Consider the following 25000-nt stretch of genomic DNA (forward strand, 5'->3'; position numbering starts at 1 on the left):
CAAATTATATTAATTTTATTTAATATATATATATAAATTTTTTTTTTTTTTTTTCTCCTTTATTTTGATTGAAGATTATTATATCAAAATATATTATATATGTCACCTATAAACCCCTTTTTTCAGTTTTCCATTTTGTTTATGGATTTCAGAAGAATCCCATTAAAATCATGTTATTGAAAAAGCACCCTTTTTATTATATTAAAAAAAAGAATGTCATGTCCTTTTCTTTTTTTGCACATTGTAATATAAAGAAAAATGATAAGGCTTATCAAAATATTTATAATTTGATGTTCTATTATAATAATATAAGATATAATACCAATATTAATTTAACTCAAAAGAAAAATAATTTATTTGAAGAAGAACTAACAAAAGTATTTAAAGAATATCCAATTCTTAAAAGAAATAATATATCACATTATGAAGAAATATTAATAAAAGAAGATGATATAAACAACAAGTATAAAATTGGAGATATCATTTGTATAGATGATCATACATTTGGTGTTGTTTTACAAATTAATCAAAATAATACAATCATAGGTAAAATTTATCAAAAAAATATAAAAAATAAATATAACAACAATAATATTATTAATATTAATATAAATGAAAAAAGAAATGTATACTCTCCATATGAATATTTAAAATATTTATTCTCAAAACATAATAATAAATTAAATATATTTCATCATAATAACAAAGAAATTTATCATAAAAAATCAATTAAAAAACAACTACACAGTAATATTTTCTTAATAGATATTTTCAATAAAATAAAATACGGACAAAAAATCTGTGTAATCACAGAAAAAGATAAAGCAAAAAATGTTATGCTAATTTCTTTAATTTATGAAAATCTATTAATCAACACAATTTGTAAAAATGAAAACCTTTTCATTATTTGCTCAAATATACATAAATCTGAATTAAAGCTTTTTTTTCAAGAATTACATGAACTGTTCAGGCAAATGGTGAACAAGTCAGGTAAAAATAATAATAATAATAATAATAATAATAAAGGAATGGACAATATAAATAATATAGATATAAAAATGAATAATATGTATAAAAATAATGATATATATAAAACCAATATTGTTGACAAATTATATTCAGAAAATTATATTTACGATGATATAAAAATACCGAATGATATTTTGTGGATAAATTCTACAACACACTATGACACACAATATTCTTGTTACCTTGCCCCTATATTAACAACATATAATTTGAATGAATATAAAAAAAAGTATAAAAATATAATAATGGTATTTTATAATGTAACTCGATATAATGAAATCGTTACAGACTTGCAAAATTATATGAATATATTTATGAAAAATTATTATAATAATAAAAAAAAGGAAGAAATAGAAAATAAAATAAAAAAAAATATATGGAAAGATGAGTTTTTTATTACATCCTTACCTTTGTCGGCACATAGTATTATTTCAAAATATTTATCACATGCAATGTATCCACATTATATGGAAAAAGAAGAAGACGAAGTAGGAATAGAATTAAAAAATAATAAATATATATATGATAGTACATCATATAAAAATAATAAGACCGATATATATGATAAAAATGATATGTCATACACATTAGATAGTTATAAATATTATGATTACATAAATTTAAATATCTCTAATTTACAAATAAATAATATATCAAATAGTGTTAGTTCATTTTGTTTTATTGATAAAACACAACATGAATTAAGTCGAATTAATGATTATGCATTATCTTTATGTGATAATTATATATCACTGATAGATAATAAATATAACATAAATCCTGAAATGGATATGAATTCTTTTTTACATAATAAAATTATTGAGAATAATCAAATATGGTATATTGTCAAAAAAGATATTCAAGATATTTTTAATAAAAGAGATGAATATATTAAATTAATTGAAAATAAAGGTAAAATGAATATATATATAGATCATTGGGAAGAAGAAAATTTTGTGCATTATAATAATATATATTATATTATTGTATATAAAAATTTCAATATATTCAATTTAAATTCTTTTCAACTACTTGTCTTATTAAGGTCATTAATATATTCCAATTTTACCAACCCAAATATTTCAAAAGACCATATTCATTTTTTTTATGAACAATTTTTTCATTATTATTATCAGAATTTCAAATATTTTTCTATATTACATGATGAATATTATAAAAATTTAAAAAAATTTAAACAAATAGAAGGAGCACAAGAATTTATTAATAAGGTTGACACTGTTATGAAATATATAAAGCCCAATTTTAAAAACCAAAAAAATTTTATTTAAATTGTTTTATAAATAATATTAATATTTATGATCAAAAAAAGGGAAAACAAAATATATTATTTATTTTTTTAATTTTTTTTTTTTTTTTTATGACTTGTTCATAATTTTGTTCATACAAAATGTTATGATAAAAAATATATTTTTAAAATTCACAAAAAAATAAAAAATAATAAAAACATACGTAAGTTTATGTACATATATAAATTAAAATGTTGCAAAAATATATAGGTAAAATTACACTTTATTTTTTATTCATATCATGAATAATCATTATAATCATTGTCATATGAATCAATGTCATTATCCATGTCACTATCCATGTCATTATCCATGTCATTATCCATGTCATTATCCATGTCACTATCAATGTCACTATCCATGTCACTATCAATGTCACTATCAATGTCATTATCCATATCATCATCATCATATTCGTCATTATCCTCTGCCTCCTGGTCTTCTTGTTCATCTTCCTCATTTATAATATTATTTAGATCATTCTGATCCTGATCCAAATTATTAATATTTTTCATTACATTAACATTTTTGTCCTTGGATGTTTTATTAACATTTCTTAATTTGTCTAAGTCATCAAATTCGATATCTTTAAATTCATTTTTTATATTTTCTTTATCATATGTATTATCTACTTGATCATATATATCTTCGTCATCAATTTGTTTAATATCTTTTTCGAAATTGGAGTTTTCATTTATAGCTCGACGATTTTGTTCATTTATGTTTTTATTATTATTATTATCAATATCGCTTGGACTACCACTTTTACTACCACTTTGAGTTTCACTTTTACTACCACTTTGACTTCCACTTTGATTACCACTTTGACTATCACTTGGACTTATTGCAGCTTTTAAAATAATATTATCTTTTAATTCATCCTGTGTATTTTTTAAAACAATTTTATCAATATTATTTATTACAAAGTTTAATATTTTTTTATTATTCGCATTAATAATTACATGAAATACACTTGGAGATCCTAGTAATATTCCTTCTACTGGTTGAAGAATATTATCTTTAAAAAAAACAACAACTTCTTTACCTATATTATTATTCCAATCTCTTCTACATATTAAGATATTTTTTTTGGGTAAAGAAGATACAACTAATTCAAAGAATGGTAAAATTACTATTTCATCTTCAATTTCTAATTCTTTTAATCTCTCAGCAATTTTTTTTACTAATTGTTTTAAATCGAAGAGTGTAATTTTATAATTTCTTCCTTCTTCTACTGTAACGAAGATATCTATTTTACCTGCATACCATGTAACATCATATAGATCTAAATTAGATGGTCTTCTTAATTCTTTAAATGGAAAATCATACATGATTACATCTCTTATAACATCTTCTGTTCTTTTCCTCCATAAACAATTTAAAGGATCATCCCACTCATATAATATTTCATTAATTGGTGATTTGGATCTTGTATATAAAACATTATCTTCTAATAATCGAAAATTTGTGTATTTATTTTGTGACTCCATATTATTATTATTATTATTATTATTATTATATTCTTGTCCAAATTTTTGATTCATGTGATCATTTATTTTATCCATCATCATCATATTATTTAACGGTTTATCATTTATATTATTTCTTATATCATCCATAATATCATTTGATGATGGATTATTTCCATATAATTTTGTTAATTCATTTAAACGACCAATCTTAACACTAGGAATTGTAATATCACTTATATTATTCATTTTCTCGTTCATATGATCATTTGTCCATGAAGTTAAATTCTCTTTATTATCATATACGTCTCTCATATTCATAAACAATTCACTACCTGCACTATTTTTGTTTATATTATTGATTTCTTCATCTTTTTCTTTTCGATATTTTTCATAATTTTCATAATATAATTTTTTTACATATGGAGGAAATAAATTTATTTCATCTTTATTTAAAGTCCATTTGGAACGTGAAACATTTTTTCTTTCATCCCATTTTATAATTTCTTCTTTTGCTTCTTTAATATTTTTTATTTCTTTCTTATAGTATAATTTTCTAACATCATTTGTTGTTATTTTTTTTTCATTATGTAACAGACAAAATAAATCATTATTCGTAAGTACATCATTATTACCACTACTATTATTACTATTAATATTATTATGATTAATCTCCGTTTTATTCATACAATTTTTATTACTTTCTTCTTTATCTTTCATTTGATCATTTTGCATTGTAGTAGCACTATCGTGCAATGTGTCTGAATTATTCATGTTCATATCGTTCTTCTTTATTCCTTTCATTTGTTCATTCATTAATTTTTCTTTATATTCATAATAACCTGTTTTATCATAGGTTATATTATATTCCATTTCCATATCTGTTTTATCATATTCTATATTATTTTCATGTTCTATTAATTCTTGTGTAGATGGCCATGGACCTATACCATTAAATGCAGCATCGTATTCTGTAAGATCATCTTCTAAATCATTTTTATCAAAACAATTTAACGTAGCACAATCATCGGGATCATGTTTTATTTTATCGTTTAAAAAATAAAGTGAATATCTTGGATTGTTTACATCTACATTTTTTATTAAAGCAGGATGTATATATTTCTCATATTCCACATCTTCAATATAATCCTCTATTGTTGGTTCAGGCAACTCTTTGCTCTCTTTCATATTTTCTTCATTCCATTTTTTATATTCCTCGAATGACATTTTCTTCAGACCATGTGTTAATTCGGCAACATTTTTGTCCTTCTCTTGTTTATCGTTCAAATTATCGTTATCATTCCCATTATATTTTTTGGTATACAAATTATCAGGTACAGATATATACGGATATCTAAAAAGAAATAAATAAAATATATATATATATATATATATAACTAGGCACACATATGTTAATATATATATATTATATCATTTTTACATTGGTTCTTCAGGAATGTTATATTTAATATATTCTTCTGGTATCGTATTTTCAAACGTTTTAGCTATATCAGATGCATGTAATTCTTTTCTTCTTTGCTTCCTCTTTATCTCATACAAATCATTTTTGATAAAATTCCAAGGCGATCTTTCTTTTGTTTTAATGTCAAAAGGAATTAAGCTATAAAAAGGAATGAAGGTAAAAATATAAACACAAAAGTGTGTACATACTAAAAAAAATATATATGTATAATTATATTTATATTTATATTTTATTTATTGATACATATATTTTTATACCTATAATTATATGTTAGGGTTTTCCCACTATAATATTTTGAGACAAAAAAAATAATATATAAAAAAAAAATCAACAATACATTCTTATATTTTTTCTCTTTTGAATAATTAAAAAACATCCTAATATTTTTCAAATTCCAAAATAAAGAAAATAAAAAAAAAAAAATTATAATATACAGTCACAGCACTTCTCTCAATTTAATTATTTTTTACAAACTGGTATATATACCCATAACATGTTCCTCTTTATTATTTCAAATATTTTATGATTCAAACTCTAAATAGTTGTATATCCCTTAACCAACAACAAAAAAAAAAAAAAGCTATATTCTTCCAAAAAAAATTTTTTTTTTTTTCTTTTTTTTTTTCAATACTTAATGGTAACAATTCATAAATGCTTTCACATATTTAAAATATTATTCTCACAAAAAAATCTTTTCATATATTTAGCATTTCGAAATTTTATTAGAATATATAAAAAAAATTATATATAATTATTATACCCCCATACATACATATATATATATATATATATATATATCATAAATTATAACAGATTTTATTTTCTAATGCCAATTTAAACATTTAAAGCTAATTTTTTAATTTAAATTTCATTTAAAAAAGAATACACAAAATTTATATTTTTTTACTTTTTTCAAATAAGAATAATGTAAAGAATGTGTACAGAAATTAAGAATAACCGAATAAAAATTATTAGTACTTATAAAAATTATATTGTTTCTATTTATTAGAAAAAATAGATCAATCATAGAAAAAAAAAAAAAATAAAATAAAAAAAAAATAAAAAATAAAAAATCCTTCTCATCCCAATTTTACATCTTTCACCCTTACTTCATTTTTAAAGCTTCAATGTTATTGAAAATTATACTTCACATGAAAAAAAATCAGAAAAAAATTAATGCGCCACTCCTATTAAAATTTATTTAAGACCTTTTCATACTATAGAATGATAATTGTAAATTTTATATGACCTTTTAGCATTACATATATATATATATATATATATTTTATAAAATAAACCTTTTTTCAAATATTCTCAAATTGTTAATATTATAAACAAGCTAACATTTTATAAATTTTTCATTTAGCAAAATATACATTTAAAAAAAGAAAATAAAGTAACACTTCTTTTTCATGCAACAAAATAAACACACACACAAAAAAAAAATAAAAAGAAAAAGAAAAAGAAAAACATTTTTTTTTTTTTCAGGCAAAAAATATAAATTTATATATATAAATATATATTTTGTTCAGGTAAAAAAAAATAATATATATTACTTGTTCAGGCGAAAAATATAAATATACATATATAAACATGTATTTTGTTCAGGAAAAATAAAAAAAAATATGAACATTTATAAATTTTCAGTTCAGGAAAAAAAAAAAAAATACACACATACATACATACATACATACATACATACACACATATATATATATATATATATATATATATATATATATTTATTTATTTATTTATTTATTTATTTATTTATAGATTCATATGTAAATCCATTTAAAAGTGACTTCTATCCAACTTGACCAAATATTCTATATCTGCTGGATTCCTACTTAACCATCTTTTTGGTACTTGTGTAGGTAAAAACCAATCTACTTCGTCAATATTTTTTGTAATGGACGATTTCAAAATTAGTTTTAAAAATTCATGTCTCATTTCTTCAAAACTTTCATATACTTCATTTCTTTTTTCAAGCATGTAACCACATGCCTTATTATGGTTTAATAATTTATATAACCTCAAATACTTAGCAGAACTTCCATATTTGAATGTAGCTGTATAGATAACTTTGAATATGGTTAAAATATGATCTCTGAATTTGGAAGAATTACTTGGTTCGACAAAAATTATATAGGAATTATTTTTAGCCTTTTTACAATTTTGCAAGGAATCTGCTAAACTATTAAACATATCAACAACTGTTGGTGAAATTTGCAAATCTTCTTCCCAATCACAGCTATTTCCAATATCATCCATTCTGCATGTTATATAATCTAATGTACTTTTTGCAAAAATATATTTGAAAGTATATAATTCAATAAAATCTGTTTTAGTATTCACTGGAGAAATATTTGATTCAGCAACTACACCATTTAAATAATTATCTTTATAATATTTCATGCTTAGTATCTTAATAAATTCTACTTTTCTCATAAGATATAGATTTTTTAATTTATCACATTTAAGAGCTTCTTTACTAGCTTCTCCACTAAATTCTATACCAACATACCTACCAACTGTTCCCCATTTTTCAAACATTTGAACAGCCAAAGGATGATTTCCATGTCCGATTTCCATGATAGTATCATTTTCACTAATTGGTGAGAAAAATTCTTTATTTTTAATTTTTATTTTTTTTATTTTTGATCTTAACATTTCTGTGATTATATCAACAGCTAGTTCTGTTGTAATACCAGTAAATGGTCTAGTTTTGTCAATACTTTGTGTGTAAAATTCATCCCAACATTTTTCCTCTTCTTCAGGAATAAAATCACAATGAGCTACTGAATTATCATCATTATTTAATATATCGCTATTGGAACAACTATTTTTATATGTATCACTATTTGAAGCCATTTGTTCTTGTTTTATTTGTTCTATATTTTCATTAAGCATTTTATTAATTTTACTCTTAATTAAACGTTCACTTCTTTTTAAAGGACTACACAAATAGGACACATATTCATCCTTAATATTTTCTGGTAATTCATTCATATTGGATTCGTTCATAAGCCATTTATCTTTAGTAATACTTTCATATGTTTCCTTTTCAATTAAATACTCATTTTTACTTTTCACAGGTGTACGTATATTAACTAATTCATCACATAAGTCTTTTTTTTTTCTGCTACTACTACCTCTAGATTTCACATTGGATGATCCTTTTTTAGTAATATTACGTCTTTTACATCTTTTTGGTGTAGTGTATAAAGATATCTTATCTTCTTTTTCTTTATCACTATAAATATCGGATTTATCATAATTACATGGAGTATATACTCTCTTTTTTGTACTATATGAAGTTTTCATATAATTATTATTTTCCTTGAAATTGTCTTCTTCAGTTCTGTGAGGTGTTTTATTATAAAAAGCCATATCATCACTACTATCAGTTTTATTGGAAAAACTATGTGTCAAATTATTTAATTCACATGAAGATTCTTTACGTATCAATGGTAACATTTTTAATAATTCTTTTTTTTTTTGTTCGAAAATTATATCTTCTTGTTTTTTTTTTTTTAAATAATCAACCTCTTCTTTAAAAATTCGAACTAAATTACTATACTTTTTTTTATTATTCAATTTTGTTTTTTCAATTTTATTATCAGTTGTACAAACTAAATGAGCTCCCTTTAACTTTTCCATTTTAATAACTGGTTATTTTAAATATATATGAATAATATGTGTATAAATAAGTATATAATATATATATATATATATGTATGTATATCTTTATTGATAATTTGACATGTACAGCTAAATTTTCATAATTTGTTCATAATTTATTCATAATTGTTCATAATTTATACATAATTGTTCATAATTTATACATAATTGTTCATAAATTTATTGGAAATATTTATATTATAATATATAAATAGCTAAATATATAGCAAAATACATTAACATGTTCACAAATATATATATATATATATATATATATATGTATTTTTTTTTTTTTATGTGCTAACAATTTGATTTATAAACGAACCACCTATCCCATATACTTTATGTATATACAAGATATTTGGAAAATATAAAAAAAAAAAAAAATAAGAATGACAAATTATAAAATAAATATATAATAATATATATATATAAACATAAATTTTCACACGATAAAAATGTAAATAAAAAAAAAAAAAATGTCTTAAAGATATTTCAATATACATAAAAATTGTATTACTTATAAATATATATTATATATATATATATATATATATATTTTTAACCCTTTAGGGTTGTATATATATTTTAGATTTAAAAAAAAAAAAAAAAATACGTAAGATTTTTATTTATTTTAAAACAATCATTTATTCAAAAGAAGATATAATAAAAATATATATATTATGACTTATCACATAAATATTGAAAATATATTATATTATTTATTTTTTTTTTTTTTTTGAATAACAAGAAATATTTATTATTTTCCAGGGTATATTTTAACCCATAAATATGTTTTACATGGAAAAAAAAAACAATACAAAACAAAATAAAATAAAATTAAATATTGGAAAATACAATATATATAATTATATATAAAATAGTATCTTTTTACATAAAAATAAACAAAAAAAAAAGAAAAGAAAAAAAAAAAAAAAAAAACAGAGGTAAAGAAAAAAATGTATAAAACATAAACATAAAAAATTATGAGAGAGAAATATTATAAGAAGAAAATCCAAAATAATGATTATTTTATTTCCTAAATGTATATATATATTATATAATATATATATATATGTAATATATTTTTATATGTATAAATTTATGTAATTAATTTTTTTTTTTTTTTTTTTTTTTCAAAAAAGTATTATACATACTTAAAAATATACATAAACCGAAATTGTAATTTTTTTTTTATATGTGTGTATCTCGAATAATATTATAGATATTTTATTTTTATTTAAATTATATGGTTCCTAAACGTATTCAGAGATGTTCTTAATATATATACATATGTATGAAGTAATATATGTTTATATAAATATTATATTTATAATAAAGAAAAGATTTTGGAATATTAAAATGTTTCAGAATATATATTTTGAAACATTCAAAGAAAAAAATTTTTTTTTTTTGTGAGCCATCCATGGTCGTATGAAATCATTATGTATAAGATGTATAAATAAAAAAAAAATATATTTATATATACATATATATATATGTATATTATTTCCCATTTTGTATATATTTCTTTTAAGGTAAAATATAAACAAAGTGTAAATATTAGTAGTTGTAATGTTATTTATTTAAATAAGTATCATTATATAATATATTTAAGGAAAAGATTTTTTTAAAAAAAATAATAATAATAAAAATAAAATGATAAAAAAAAAAAAAAAAAAATTACTTAGTTCGTACCTTTGATATTCTTTTTTGCAACATAAATATTTTTATAAGAATTTCTTTTTAAATAATTAATCCAGTATCTGAATCAATTGGTCCTAAAGAAAATGTTGAATGAAAATGGTTGATATGTGTATATATATTTGTTTTTAGTGATCCCCCTTAATTATTTAAAGTACATACTATCTTTCAAAAAAATTTTTTCGTATTTTTTTTTTTTTTTTTTTTTTTGTTCTACCTCTGGTATATTTCTTTTTTCCTGGTTCCTCAAGATCGTCAGCACTAATTTGCGTGTATATCTTTAATAATATTATTAATATAAAAATATATAAGATTAAAAGATATTTATAATATAACATAACAAAGAGGGTATACAAAAATAAATATTAAAATATATATATATATATATATATATATATATATATATATATGTATATATGTTACCATTGAATTTTGTATTTCTCCTTCACAGGGCCAATCAATATCACAAAATTTCAGATAATAATTTTTTTGATTATCTGAAATGTTTTTAAATTTTGAAACATTTTTACAAATTGAACTTTTATAGTTTATTGGTGCTTTACAATAATTTATTTTTTTGGAAGGTATCCATCCTAGTGGGCATGCGAATGAGTAATTGCGTTTACAATCCTGTTTATCTAAAAAATATACATATATATATATATATATATATATATATATATATACATATATATTTCCATATATGTGTGTGTTTATTTATTTATAGGTGAACATATATACATATGAATTACCTTTAAATGGAAAATCTACATTACAAGCAAGAGAGTATGAATGTTTTTGATCAGAGTTCATATCTTCAAAAGAAACATCTTCTTTGCATTTTAAACTTTTCTTATAATTTTCAGGAGCTCGACAAAATCCATTCTCCATCATAGACCATCCACTAAAAAAAAAAAAAAAATATATATATATATATATATATATATATATACATATATCATATTTGTTATAAATATATAAGTTATTTATGATTATTTTATTTTTATAAAATAAATTAAGTCATATATATTTAATTATAATTAATATAATTTTATTTATATTATTTATTATTTATTATTTTATTATTTTTTTTTTTTTGTACATTGGACAATCTACATTGTAATCTCTTTGATATTCATTAACTTTGATATTATATGGCCAATTAACAAGACATACATTTTCAATATTTTCTTTTTTTTCTTGTGTATTATATTTTTTTAAATTAGAGATATTTGGACATGGTCCTTTATAATCTTCTGGTGCTTTACATTTATAGTTACCAATATATTCCCAATTCAATGGACATATGTCTTCAAAATTTGTTGTATATGTAATAGATTTACATTTCCATATAATTCCACATTTCTTTTCTATATTTCTTTTTTCTTCTAAATTCATTTTTGAATAGTTTATATCTCCTGCACATTTTTCATTCTTATATATATTTCGACATAACCCTTTACCTATATCAATCCAATTTATAGGACATACAGAATTGTAGTCTCTTCCATAAGGGCATTCCAAGGGCATACATGGCCAGCTTACTTCGCATATTTCTCCCCAGCTTTCTTTTTGTTCATCATATAAATAGATTAATTTGTTTTGTATCTAAAAAGGATAAACATATGTTATATATATATATATATATATATATATATATGTATGTATGTATTTATTTTATTTTACACCTTATTGCATGGTCCCTCATAAGAGCTAAGAGGAACGCAGCCTGTACTCGTTCGAAAAAAATGTAGGGGACAAGGTATAGAATAATCTGGATAGCATATCTAATAATAATAAATAATAAATTGTATAAAAGTTACAAAATTGATATAATAATATATAATATATTTATAACCTCTTTATGGTCTTCCATTTTCTTAAAAAAAAAAAAAAAAAATACATACATACATACATATATATATATATATATAATATATTTTTTTTTTTTTTTTTTGTTTCTTTTAACTTGCTCCATTTTTTCAAATTCGTGAGTATCAAATTTTTTGTATATTGTATTTTGGTTCATCGAATTTATAATTTCTGCTTGATATTTTCTAATGTCTTTCATTTCACTTTCATGCTGTTCATTTTTTTGATCATTCTAAATATATATATAGAAAATAAAATAAATAAATAAATAAATAAATAAATAAATAAATACATACATATATATATATATATATGTATTTATTTATTTGCCTTTTTTATTACATTTTCTCCAGATGACGAGAAATTTTCTGCAGCCTCTTCTAAATCGTCAGACAAAAAGGCACTGTCTTCTTTTACATCTTCCTCTTCATCCTAAATTTTTCTTATTGGAATATTAAAAGTGTTTTTTTTTTTTTTAAATGAAATATCCTCTTCAATGATTTTATATACGTACTTCAGTTAAACCAGATGTTGGTAATTCATTAATTTTATATTTCTTTTTAATCGCACTTCCAGCTTCATCAACAACATCTAAAAGGATAAAAATAATATGGAAGAACATATGACAAAAATATATATATATATATATATATATTTATATATTTTATTTTTTACCTTTCACGTGCTTGTTAGATTCTATTAATTCTTTCTCCTTCTGCATAATTTTGGAGACACCTTCATTCAATATATCCACATTTTTATTATTCTCTAAATCATATAATTTCTTTTCCTTATCATTCTTGATATCCAATTTTAAATTCCCAGAAAAGGAAAATGTTTTTTTTTTTTCTTCTTCTTGATTTAACCATTTAGAACAAGAACCCTTTTGTATTACCTTCAAAATAGTCAGACAAAGAAGAAAAACAAAACGATATTTCATTACTAGGAATAATAATAAAAAAAAAAATATATATATATATATAATATTTTGACAAAAAAAAAAAAAAATGAAAAGTTTTTTAACTTTTTGTTTTATCGTATAAGTCTTTATATAACAAACACAAAAGAAAGATGAACAGGAAAAAAAAAAAAAAAAAAAACAATAAAAAGAAAAAATATGCAATTTGTATTTTTTTTCACTTAATTTATAACATGTTCATATATTATTCAAAGATTGAGTTAAAAAATATATATATCTTTTTAAACGGCACCAAAAAAAAACATAAAATATAAAACATATATATATATATATATATATATATATATAATATATATATGTGTATATCCAAAATGTATGTACACATATAATGCGAATATTATATCATGTGTAACATTCATTTTTCTCACGACATTAACAAAATTATATTTCTATAATTCATTGTCACCACATTTTATTTTAATAAGATATCATTTAATATTATTTATTTATTTTTATTTTTAGGGATATATATATATTGCACAACACACAAAAAAAAAAAAAAAAAAAAAAAATATACATACATATATATGTACATATACATATATTTATATATATTTATTTATTTTTAATTTTCTTGGAACCATGGGTGATTTAAAGCCTGCTCAGCTGTTATCCTACTTTCGTAGTCAAAATTTAAGAGCTGTCTTAAGAGATCTCTCGCATTTTTATCTGGCAATCCTACACCTGAAGGATCTCTATCCTTAAGAATTTTTTGAAATTTTTCATCGTCACATGTATAATTTGGTAATATATTTTTTTGATTTTCACTAAAAAATAATTTATATTTATTTAAACAAATGAGACCTGTATCATTACCTTCTGTTATATATTTGTTGTCATATGATTTCTCATATTTATATAGACACATTCCATCAGAACACAATGGTGATGATGGTAAGGATATTAGTGAGTTATATTTATCGGATATAATATTGTAAATATTATGAAAGGATTGTTTTTTTATATTAATTAAATCGTTGGTAATATAATATTTTAATTTATTAATAATAAAATTTTTACTATAATTTAAATATAGTGAATTATGTGATGAACCTGTAGGAAACAAATGTTTCCTATAAATATTACTAGGCGTATGATAAGAACTTATATTATTATTACTATTATTATATGATGTAGTTTGGCTATACTTACTAGCCATATCATACTTATAACAATCATGTATGATTTTTTTTTTTTTTTTTTTTTCGAGACGTATCAAATTATGTTCAGATTTCTTCACCCAAGGAGTTAAACAGAGCTCAGATAAACTCTGTAAAAATATAGCTTCTTTTAATATGTCCATAGGATATTTTGAAAATAGTTTTTTTAATTTACGCTCATTTTCTTTATCTTTTACTTCTAAAGGATTTTTTGTACCTAGAATAAATTGTAAGAAAACTATTCCAATACTCCACATATCATAATAAGGTAAACGCATAAAATTATTTTTCATATGACCAAATAAAGATTCAGGAGGTTGATATCCATTTGTTTCTTCATCTTCTGAAGGTATAAAAGAAAAGTGTTCATTTTTATATTCAACTGCACTACCCCAATCACCTATACGTACCGTAAAAGGAGTAGTTGATGAAACAAAGATATTTTCCATTTTAATATCTCTATGAGTTATACCTTTTTTATGAGCTATATATATACCATTTAATATTTGATGTAATAAATCTTTTAATACTAACATTCCTATTTTCTGTTTTTTAATACTCCACCATAATGCACTAGGACTAACTAAACCTAAAGTATTAGAAGATGTTTCAAATAAATGCTTAGATAAAGAATAACCTTCATTAACAAATGCTAACCAAAAATAAATATATTCTTCTTTTTTCTTATTCTCATTTTCATTTATTTCATATTCTTTAAAATATTCAATAAATCTACTTATATTATCACAATTTTTTAATTTTTCACCAAAATATACTTCTCTCATAGCATTCAATTCAGATGTTTCTTCATCTTTAGTTATAAGAAATTTTTTTAATACAACATCTTTATATTGTGAATTCTTATTTATATTTATAGCATACCAAATTTCTCCATATGACCCTGTACCCAATTTTTCTTTCATAGAATAATTAACTCTTCTTGGATAATATCTATTAACTTCAAATCCTTTTTCTTGTAGCTTCATTGGATGTGATAACAATAAACGTTCTCTAAAATTAATCATCTGGTAATTATTTTTTAATCCTTCATAATATGGTGTCTTAATAATTTGTTTTGTTCCTGAAATGGATTTATTAAAATTTCTCATCATGATCTTTTTCTTTTTTTCATTTTTCTTTTTCTTTTTTTTCATATTATATTCTTGTATATCTTCATAATTATAATATATTTGAATATCTCTTGATTTTTCCTTATATAAAGATATATTATTACTATCCTTCCCTTTTTCTTCTTCTCGAATTTTTAAAGCATATAATGACTTCTCTTCTATATCAATTATACATGATTTACATACATAATTATTTATTGGTATATTATTTTTATTCTCTCCACTCTCATCATCAATCGGAAGATGAATAACATCCAATTTCTTTAAATTACTTTGACTTAAAGTTTTCTTTTTTAAAATATTTTTTATTTTTTTTATCAAACAATATTTAGAATTCAAAACAACTTTCCCTTCATAATTATGATAACCCGTCTTATATTCTTCATCCTCAAAACTATTTTCTCTTTCTTTTTCATCATATCTATTTATATATTTATTTCCATATCTCCTTTTCTCTACTTTTGATGAGCAGCTAGCCAAATGTTTTTGTTCATATATTTTTTTTTTTTCCCATTTTTTTTTTATTTGAATGGCTAGCTGCACATCGAGCTTTTTTATATTCGAATTAAAAATAAGCAAAAATTTTTTTAAATCCTTTGCAAAGGCAAAGAGTAAATTACTTTTAGCATATACATTGTTATGATTATATAATGTATCATATATATTTCTTTTATAATAATACATATAAACATAATCAAAGATATAATAAATACCTTTTTTGTAAAAAAAAAGGAAAAATAAATATTCATAAAAAGAACATTTATTATAATGATCCAAGTTTATTTCTTTCCTTATTCCCAAATAATTGCTGTAATGAATTAACTTATTTTTCAATGAACATTCATATGCATGTCTATATTTTGAAGAATTCAAAATTGGTTCGGTCGTTTGATTTATAACATATTTTTGCCTATGAATAAAAGGATTATTCTTTTCAAAATAATTTAAAAATTTTTCACTAAATAAATATAAAAATGAAGAATACAAAAAATGACTCACTATTATTAAATTACACAATATTGAAAAGTATGTTACACAAGAGGACAATTTCATTTTTTTTTTTTTTTCTATTCATACATTATATATATATTATATATATATATATATATATATATATATATATATATATATATTATAATAGGTGTAACATTCAAAAGCGGATCATTGTTATGTATACATATTTAACATAAAAATATAAAAGTACACGTAAAAAAAATTAATCATATATATATATATATATATATATATATATATATAATTTATTATTTTAGGAAATATTATATTATGTAAATATGAATATTCAAAAATTAATAAAATTAAATTAAAAAATAAATATGATATTATACTTTTACATTTCAAAATGAGCTTAAAAATAAAGGGATATTATTATATGCATAATAAAATTCATATATATATTTTATAATTTATATACACATTATTATATTATTGTAATAATGAATATATATATATATATATATATATATATTTTATTTAATGAATCTATTTTTAATTATAGTAACATGAATTAGAAAAATATAATTGGATTATACCTAACAAATTAAATAATACACATTTTATTTTTCATTATTTTAGAGAAAAAAAAAAAACATGGGCCATTTATAATTATATATATATATATATTATATTTTAAATTAAAAGGAAAATAGTGTATATCTTTATATTTAAGGTGTGGTCCACTATCTGTTTATCTTTATTGAGAATCTATTTGTCCTAATGTGTCTTTTCTCTTTGAGTATTCTTTTGTTTTGTTTTTATAATTATTCTTCAATATAATTTTCTTTTCTTTTTCTTTTAATTTTTTTTCTCTATATTATTCAAAAAATATTATTTTTTCATAACTATAAAGCATTCATAATATATAATATATATATATTATATATTTATTTATTTTGAGAATTATATTCGTACGAATAAAAATAATATAAACGGAATAAAAAAATATATCATGTCAAATAATTTTGATAAGGATGAAAATAAAGATAATAGCCAAAACACAAAGGAATATCTAATATTCATAAAATGTTAAAAGGAAACAATTAAATATTTTATTAATATATATATATATATATATTTAAGGTATATATAAGATGCGCTATTATAATTTTATTAATAACAGTCTTTATGAAAAAAAATAATATAATAACATGAATAGTTATGTATGCTATAATAAGGTTATAATATGAAAAAAGATATTATATATTAATTATATAATATATATATATATATTATAATCAATGTAACTTTTCTGTTCCTTGTGAGAATTATTTTCTTCTTTATACTGTGAGCCTGGTTATGAAACTGGAAAAAAAATAAAATATAAACATAAATTACACACATATTAAAAAATATATATTCTTATATTATTAATATATAACTAACCAGCCTTGCATTGAAGCTTAAACTATTCATTCGACTTTCTAATTTTTTTAACCCCTGTTTATTTTTGATTGTAGTTTGTATACCCTGACATACGGTTGATAGAATACGAATTATTTTTTTATCTATCCTCTCAATAGGATAACATACTTCAGCATTATATTTTTTAATTAACTGTTGATAATATTGTGTAAAGGTTCTTGAATATTTATTTTTTGGTAATCTCATCAAATTTGTAAGATCTATTTTTTTTTCTAATTCGTTCATGCATTCCTATATGGTAGCATAAAAAAAAAATAAACAAATAGGATTTGTTTTGTGTGATAAGTAATTCACATATATATATATTTATATATACAACATTTTACTTGTAAGAATAAAAATGCATATTTATTCTCTATATATTGTTTCTGTGTTATAATAATATAAATCAAGGTGAGGTTTTTATTGTACAATGAATATATAATTCCATAGTCAAACGGAACAACATGTGTTCCTCCTATGAATAATAAATAAATAAATATAAATAAATATATATATATATATATATGACAACACAATAGATTGTCGTCAAAGGTGTTATAATTGTCTCTCTTTTATATCAATAAATCTTTCTTATATATTGTTCATGTTATCTTTTATACAATACATTATATATACCCTATGTTGTACATGTATACTATTTTTTTTTTTTTTTTTTTTTTTTTTTAAATATTTAAGTGCACCAGGAAAAGCCGCAATGGACGTAGACCGAAAATATATGTTTAAGCTTTTAACTAGCTAAACAAAATGGAAAAATATATAAAATGTTATATTTGGACAGTATATAGAACTTAAGACACACAAAAATTTAAAATTTCAATTTATTTTTTTTTTACAAACATTTTTTTGATGTGACAATAATAACAATATAGATCAAACTATGCGTAAAAGACGAAATCACATATACATATATTTTGATAATACCTCAATTCTTAAATGTGAATCAACTTTGACATGATATGTAAAAATGGGTATCTTATCATTGAAACGTATTATAGATGCATATATAATTTTAAAGTTATCCATTTTTTCATATATATATATATATATATATATATATATATACATACATTTTAGTTTTATTATAATTATAATTTTAATTTTATATATTTTTATTTTATTTTTTATTTTTTATTTTTCCTTTTAGCTTTAATTATAACATTTGCCTGAATTGTTCAGGTAAAAAGAGAAATAGAAAAAAAAAAAAAAAAAAAAAAATGTACAATAAAGGATTAAAAAATAAAACATAATGTATATTGATATAAGATCTAATATGATATATAAGAACATGAAAAAATATAAAAATTTTCGCGAAATAAATTATATCATATATATATATATATATATATAAATGTGTGTGTATATATAAAAAAAAAATCAGTGACCTTAAATATATATGTATATAATATTTTTTTTTTTTTTTTATAATGTAAGCTTTATACCAATTTGTCTATTCATGAATATTGTAATATGTTATTATTTTATTCTAGGAAGGTACATATATTATTTTATGAGTATAACAGAAAAAGAAAATAATAACACATATTAATAACTATAAATAGTTAAAAAAATAATATAAAATGAAACAAAATTAATTATATTAAAATATATTTTAATTAGCTATATTCATATATACACCTTAATATATATATTGAACATATTTATTATATATACAAAATATAATTGTATTTGTGTAAATGTAGAAAAATAGTTCATAACTTATATAATGTTACATTTTCTATATGAAAAAAATTGTAAATGTTATAAATACAATATTTAAAATAGTTATATAAATAAACATGGACAGATATATATTTAATTTATAAAATACTGCCAAAGGAATGGAAAATACATTTGTATGGAATTATAAAATAAAAAATAAAATATTATTTATATAAAGTTGATTGTAACATATGACTATAATATACACCTTAACAATTTTTGAGTCTTTCGCATTGTGAAAATTGTTTTATTTTGTGTAAACAAATATTTTTTAATTGAATAAAACAGAACATTTAATGGAAAATAAATATATATATATATATATATATATATATACATATATTTTTTTTTTTTTTTTTTTTTCATTTTATAATGTTTCTTTTTTTATTATTTATTTTTAAATTGGAACATTAATAAACAAAGATTTAATTTTTTTTTTTTTTTTTTTTTTTTCACTTCATATAAATGGTATAAAATGTTTATATAATTTTAATAAATTAATATATTTTTAATGTTTACATATTTATGATTATACATATTTATATATAAATTTTCTATTTTTTTTTTTTTTTTTTTTACTTAAATAAAAAAGGAAAAACATAAATAATTTACAATATAACGAAATATCTAGTAATATCATACATTTGGGGATTCAATTAGAAATCATATAAATAATTAAATAATAATATAAAATTTTAAATAAATACTTTGATACATATAAATATTTTTTATTTTATTTAATTTTTTTTTTTTTTTTTTTTTAATTTATTTATATTAATAAAAAATGAAAAATGAAACATACTTATTAATTCCATATTTTTTTTGAAAGCAGCGTAGCTCAGAGGAAGAGTGGGGGGCTCATAACCCCCAGGACCGTGGATCGAAACCACGCGCTGCTACTAGATTTTAAAAAAATCAAAAATTTCATTTAATTTAAAAAAAGAGAGAAATGAGAAAAAAGTTAAAAGAAAAAAAAAAAAAATTTTATGTACATAATAAATAATAAAAATGTATATATCAAAATATACATATATATATAATATATATATATTATGAAGTAAATAAAATTTGTATTTTATATATATAAAATTTAAAATAAAAAAAATAATATGTGCTAAAAATTTCATGTGTTTTTATATATTAAATTTTATTATATATATAAAAAATATATATAATTAATTATAACAAAAATATATACTATATACATATATATAATATATATAAACTATATGGACGATATGGTATTATATATATATTATATATAATATATATATTATATATCTTATTAATATTTTAATATAATTTATCAGTATTATTTCTAATTTTATAAGACTTTTATATTTTAAAATATATATAAGTATATTATATGCATGTATTTGTATATATTTAGAATGCTTTAAAAATATGTATGAAAATATGTAAAGTAAAAAAAAAACACAAATAAATATATGTTATATATATATTATTATATCATATAATATAATATTAATTATTACATATAAGTTGTACATAAGACGATCATTTTATAAATACATTTTTATTTATAATTCCTTTTATTTCAATATATTATAAAACTGTTCATTTTCTTTTTTATATTATAAAATAAAATATAATATATACAAGAAAATACTTGATTAAATTTTTTTCTTTATGATCAAATAAAGTTTAATCTTTTAAAGGACTTCATTTTTTTTTTTTTTTAAATGAATCAAAGGTTTGGACATTGTCCACATTAAAAATAATTAAAATATTAAAATAAAAAAAAAAAAAAAAAAAAAAAAAAAGACTACATATATAATATATATATATAATATATGTGAGATGAATAAATATCTTAAGACATGAGTCTTTTATCACATATATATATATATATATATATATATATTTATATATATATATATATAACTTAATACAAGCATATAAAACATAATCATGTTTCTATATATTTATTTTTAAATATTGTAATGATATATTAGGATAATTTTTATTCGTAATATTTTTTTTTACTTTAATTCCTTTTTATATTAAAAAATAATGTTATAAATTATATTAAGTCCTATCTCAAAAAATAAAAAAAAATTAATAAAATATTAATAAACGATTTACACTTATATAATAGATATAAAGTATTATTGGTAATAATTCCTTCTTATGATAAATGAAAAAAGTATATGAACTGTTAATATAACAAATGTATTTTTTTTTCTTTTTATAATATTCATAAATATTTTAACGCTGTAAAATTATTTTATAAGAATAAAACAAAATAGTATAAATATATATATATATATATATATATATATATATATATATATATATATTTATATATTTATATCTACTATTGTGTTTTGTTCTTATAATTATTTTATATAATGAAAAATAATAATCATTGTTTTTTATATAATATTTTTACAAGAATAATGTAAAAAACATAAAAAATTAAATGTAAATTTTTCTAATTTAAAAAGAAAAATAAAAAGAAAAGAAGGAAGAAAAAAATGGGCTACTCCGGGAATTGAACCCGGGACCTCTCGCACCCAAAGCGAGAATCATACCACTAGACTAAGTAGCCAACTATATATATTATATATTAATTAATTATTATGAAAATCTTAAAATTAACATAATTTTTGTTCCATTATTTTTAATATATATTTTATTTATATATTTATATATTTAATTATTTTACATTAAAACTTGGATACTATTTATATATTTATACAAATTCTTCTTATTTGTACTTAAATATGTTATAAATATATTATCATTTGTAAAATAAAAAAAATAAAATAAAATATTTAAATATATCTATATATAAATATATATATATTGTAAATACTTAGTACCTTTTATTTTTACACTTTAAAATATTTTCCCTCTACAATAATATATTATCCTTTCCTTGTAACAAAATAAATAAAATGAATAATACATTAAAGAATAAAAAATATAATATATATATATATATATATATATATATATATTTATATTTATATATTATTTATTTTAAAATAATAATAAGATTGTTACACAAGGTCCATTTCATACCACACTTATTTATATATAAGTTTAAAAGAAATTTTCTTTTTTTTTTGCCTGAACAATTCAGAAAAAAAAAACAAAATATATAAATTTTGGCTAGCTACTTTTTTATAATTTCATTTTATTTTGTTTAACATGTAGAATTATATATCCTGTACCATTTTATATATATAACAACAAAAAAACAAAACAAGAAAAAATATGTATATATGTATATATATATGTATAATTATTTTATGTAGAAAAGATTTTAACTATATCCAAAATTATATTTCTGACGAAAAGTTGTTAAAATAATATTTATTTATAAATAATTACTCATCCCTATTTAATAAGATTGTTTATTAAAATATAACAAACTTTTCTTTTTTATATATTATTCATGGTTATAATATATATATATTTTAATTTGACAAAATATATTAGAACATTTAAATTATAAAAAAAAATTTGCTTAAATATTAGTTTGTATTTATGATCTATATATTTTAATAAACATTGAAAAAATATCTAAATCACTGTCTATAAATAAAAACTTGAAAAGAAAATAAATATATACATATATATATATAATATTATATAAAAAAATCAATGAATATTATATAACACTAAAGGTTATTACTATTACTTATTGTGTACACATAATTGTTATAAGATATATACATTTAAAAATTTTTAAGATAATTAAACTATATATAATATAAATAAGAATTAAAATCACTTATACGTACATATATATATATATATATATAATTATAGTAATAAAAGGTTTAGACAATATTTGAAAAGCTAGAAATAAATAAAAAAAGAAAAAAGAAAAGTATTGATGGTCAAGCATGATTTTGTTTTTGTTTTTTTTTTATTTTTTTTTAAATAAAAACTCAGGATGAGTTAATTTATAATATAAAGGAAAAGTTATATTTGTAATATTGTGTACATGTTCTTACATGGTGTACTAAAGACATTCAATTGTTAAACTTTATAAATTGTGTCCTTTTTTTTTCTTTTTTTTTTTTTAATAGTATTATTTAATTCAAATATTAAGAGATCAAATAAATATATATATATATATATATATATATATGTATACATTTTAAATGTACTGAACAACTAATAATTTGCATTCATATAAGGTAAAGGAGTAAAAAAAAAAAATAAGGAAAAAAAATTGAACTACAATTTTGTTATGAGCGTCCAAACAAATAAAAAGTATTATATATATATATATTATTCATATACACAATATAAATATAAATTCACATTAAAGTTGTGACATATCCAATTTTAATCAGAAAGGAAAGAAAAAAAAAAAAAATAATTATTAGTACTTTTTAAAATAATCATTTTATATACAAAAGGTATATAAATTAAAGTTGTAGAAAGCAAAAACACAGCGTCTTTTTATTTATAACACCATATAAAAAAAAAAAAAAAAAAAAAAATTGAAGACATTAAAAGAATTGTTATATTAATATATATATATATATAAATATATATATATGTACAGTCAACACTAACTTCTTTTTATAATATTATATATTTAAAAACAAAAGAATGAAAAAGAAAATTTTTTTTATTAAATATAACATTTGATATATAAAGAATTCAAAGTTTTTGTTTTTTTATATATTCATGATATATAAAATATTTTAAACATAATTCTTCATTTCATAATTATATATTATATTATTTATTTGGACATGTTACAATAAATTTTAGAGGTGAAAAATATACAAAAAATTAAAATTGAAATAAAATAACAAAAGACGTAAATAGAAAAAAAAAAAAAAAAAAAAAAAAAGAAATGAAACAAGAAGAGAGTATAATCTTTTCTTTAATTTTAGTTTTTTTTTTTTTTTTTTTTTTTCCTTTCCTTTGTTTTTTTTTCATTATTGCATGTGTATTTGTGTACCATTTTGTGAAAGGAAAAACAATGAAAAACGCAAAAATATAATAAATAAATTCTTTTTTTTTTTTTTC

The 25000-nt window shown here is 19.1% G+C and overlaps 6 protein-coding genes and 2 non-coding genes across 8 annotated transcripts; 2 read left to right on the forward strand and 6 right to left on the reverse strand.

Moving 5' to 3' along the window:
- Positions 1–170: 170 nt before the first annotated feature.
- PADL01_1337600 (conserved Plasmodium protein, unknown function) lies at positions 171–2318 on the forward strand (the record flags this gene model as incomplete). Its single annotated transcript, XM_028683930.1, has 1 exon — positions 171–2318. The coding sequence occupies one exon, from the start codon at positions 171–173 to the stop codon at positions 2316–2318; it is 2148 nt and encodes a 715-aa protein (XP_028540059.1).
- A 257-nt stretch (positions 2319–2575) lies between these two features.
- Positions 2576–5664, reverse strand: PADL01_1337700 (conserved Plasmodium protein, unknown function; the record flags this gene model as incomplete). Its single annotated transcript, XM_028683931.1, has 3 exons — positions 2576–5159; positions 5247–5426; positions 5546–5664. The coding sequence occupies 3 exons, from the start codon at positions 5662–5664 to the stop codon at positions 2576–2578; spliced, it is 2883 nt and encodes a 960-aa protein (XP_028540060.1).
- A 1418-nt stretch (positions 5665–7082) lies between these two features.
- On the reverse strand, positions 7083–8951 carry PADL01_1337800 (conserved Plasmodium protein, unknown function; the record flags this gene model as incomplete). Its single annotated transcript, XM_028683932.1, has 1 exon — positions 7083–8951. The coding sequence occupies one exon, from the start codon at positions 8949–8951 to the stop codon at positions 7083–7085; it is 1869 nt and encodes a 622-aa protein (XP_028540061.1).
- A 1767-nt stretch (positions 8952–10718) lies between these two features.
- Positions 10719–13488, reverse strand: PADL01_1337900 (CPW-WPC family protein; the record flags this gene model as incomplete). The annotated part of the gene is made up of 11 exons (XM_028683933.1): positions 10719–10753; positions 10894–10954; positions 11100–11314; positions 11429–11580; positions 11779–12284; positions 12365–12463; positions 12535–12555; positions 12646–12780; positions 12891–12980; positions 13063–13139; positions 13224–13488. The coding sequence occupies 11 exons, from the start codon at positions 13486–13488 to the stop codon at positions 10719–10721; spliced, it is 1656 nt and encodes a 551-aa protein (XP_028540062.1).
- Positions 13489–14092: 604 nt separating this feature from the next.
- On the reverse strand, positions 14093–16870 carry PADL01_1338000 (serine/threonine protein kinase, putative; the record flags this gene model as incomplete). The annotated part of the gene is made up of 1 exon (XM_028683934.1): positions 14093–16870. One exon carries the CDS (start codon positions 16868–16870, stop codon positions 14093–14095), a length of 2778 nt encoding a protein of 925 aa, XP_028540063.1.
- A 1323-nt stretch (positions 16871–18193) lies between these two features.
- On the reverse strand, positions 18194–19282 carry PADL01_1338100 (probable protein, unknown function; the record flags this gene model as incomplete). The annotated part of the gene is made up of 4 exons (XM_028683935.1): positions 18194–18487; positions 18583–18713; positions 18940–18994; positions 19181–19282. 4 exons carry the CDS (start codon positions 19280–19282, stop codon positions 18194–18196), a joined length of 582 nt encoding a protein of 193 aa, XP_028540064.1.
- Positions 19283–20805: 1523 nt separating this feature from the next.
- Positions 20806–20880, forward strand: PADL01_1338200. The gene has a single exon. It is a non-coding gene; the product is annotated as a tRNA-Met (tRNA).
- Positions 20881–22478: 1598 nt separating this feature from the next.
- On the reverse strand, positions 22479–22550 carry PADL01_1338300. The gene has a single exon. It is a non-coding gene; the product is annotated as a tRNA-Pro (tRNA).
- Positions 22551–25000: the final 2450 nt, after the last annotated feature.

The sequence above is a fragment of the Plasmodium sp. gorilla clade G2 genome (genome assembly GCF_900097015.1).
Source record: "Plasmodium sp. gorilla clade G2 genome assembly, chromosome: 13".
Classification (NCBI taxonomy): Eukaryota; Apicomplexa; class Aconoidasida; order Haemosporida; family Plasmodiidae; genus Plasmodium; species Plasmodium adleri (nom. inval.).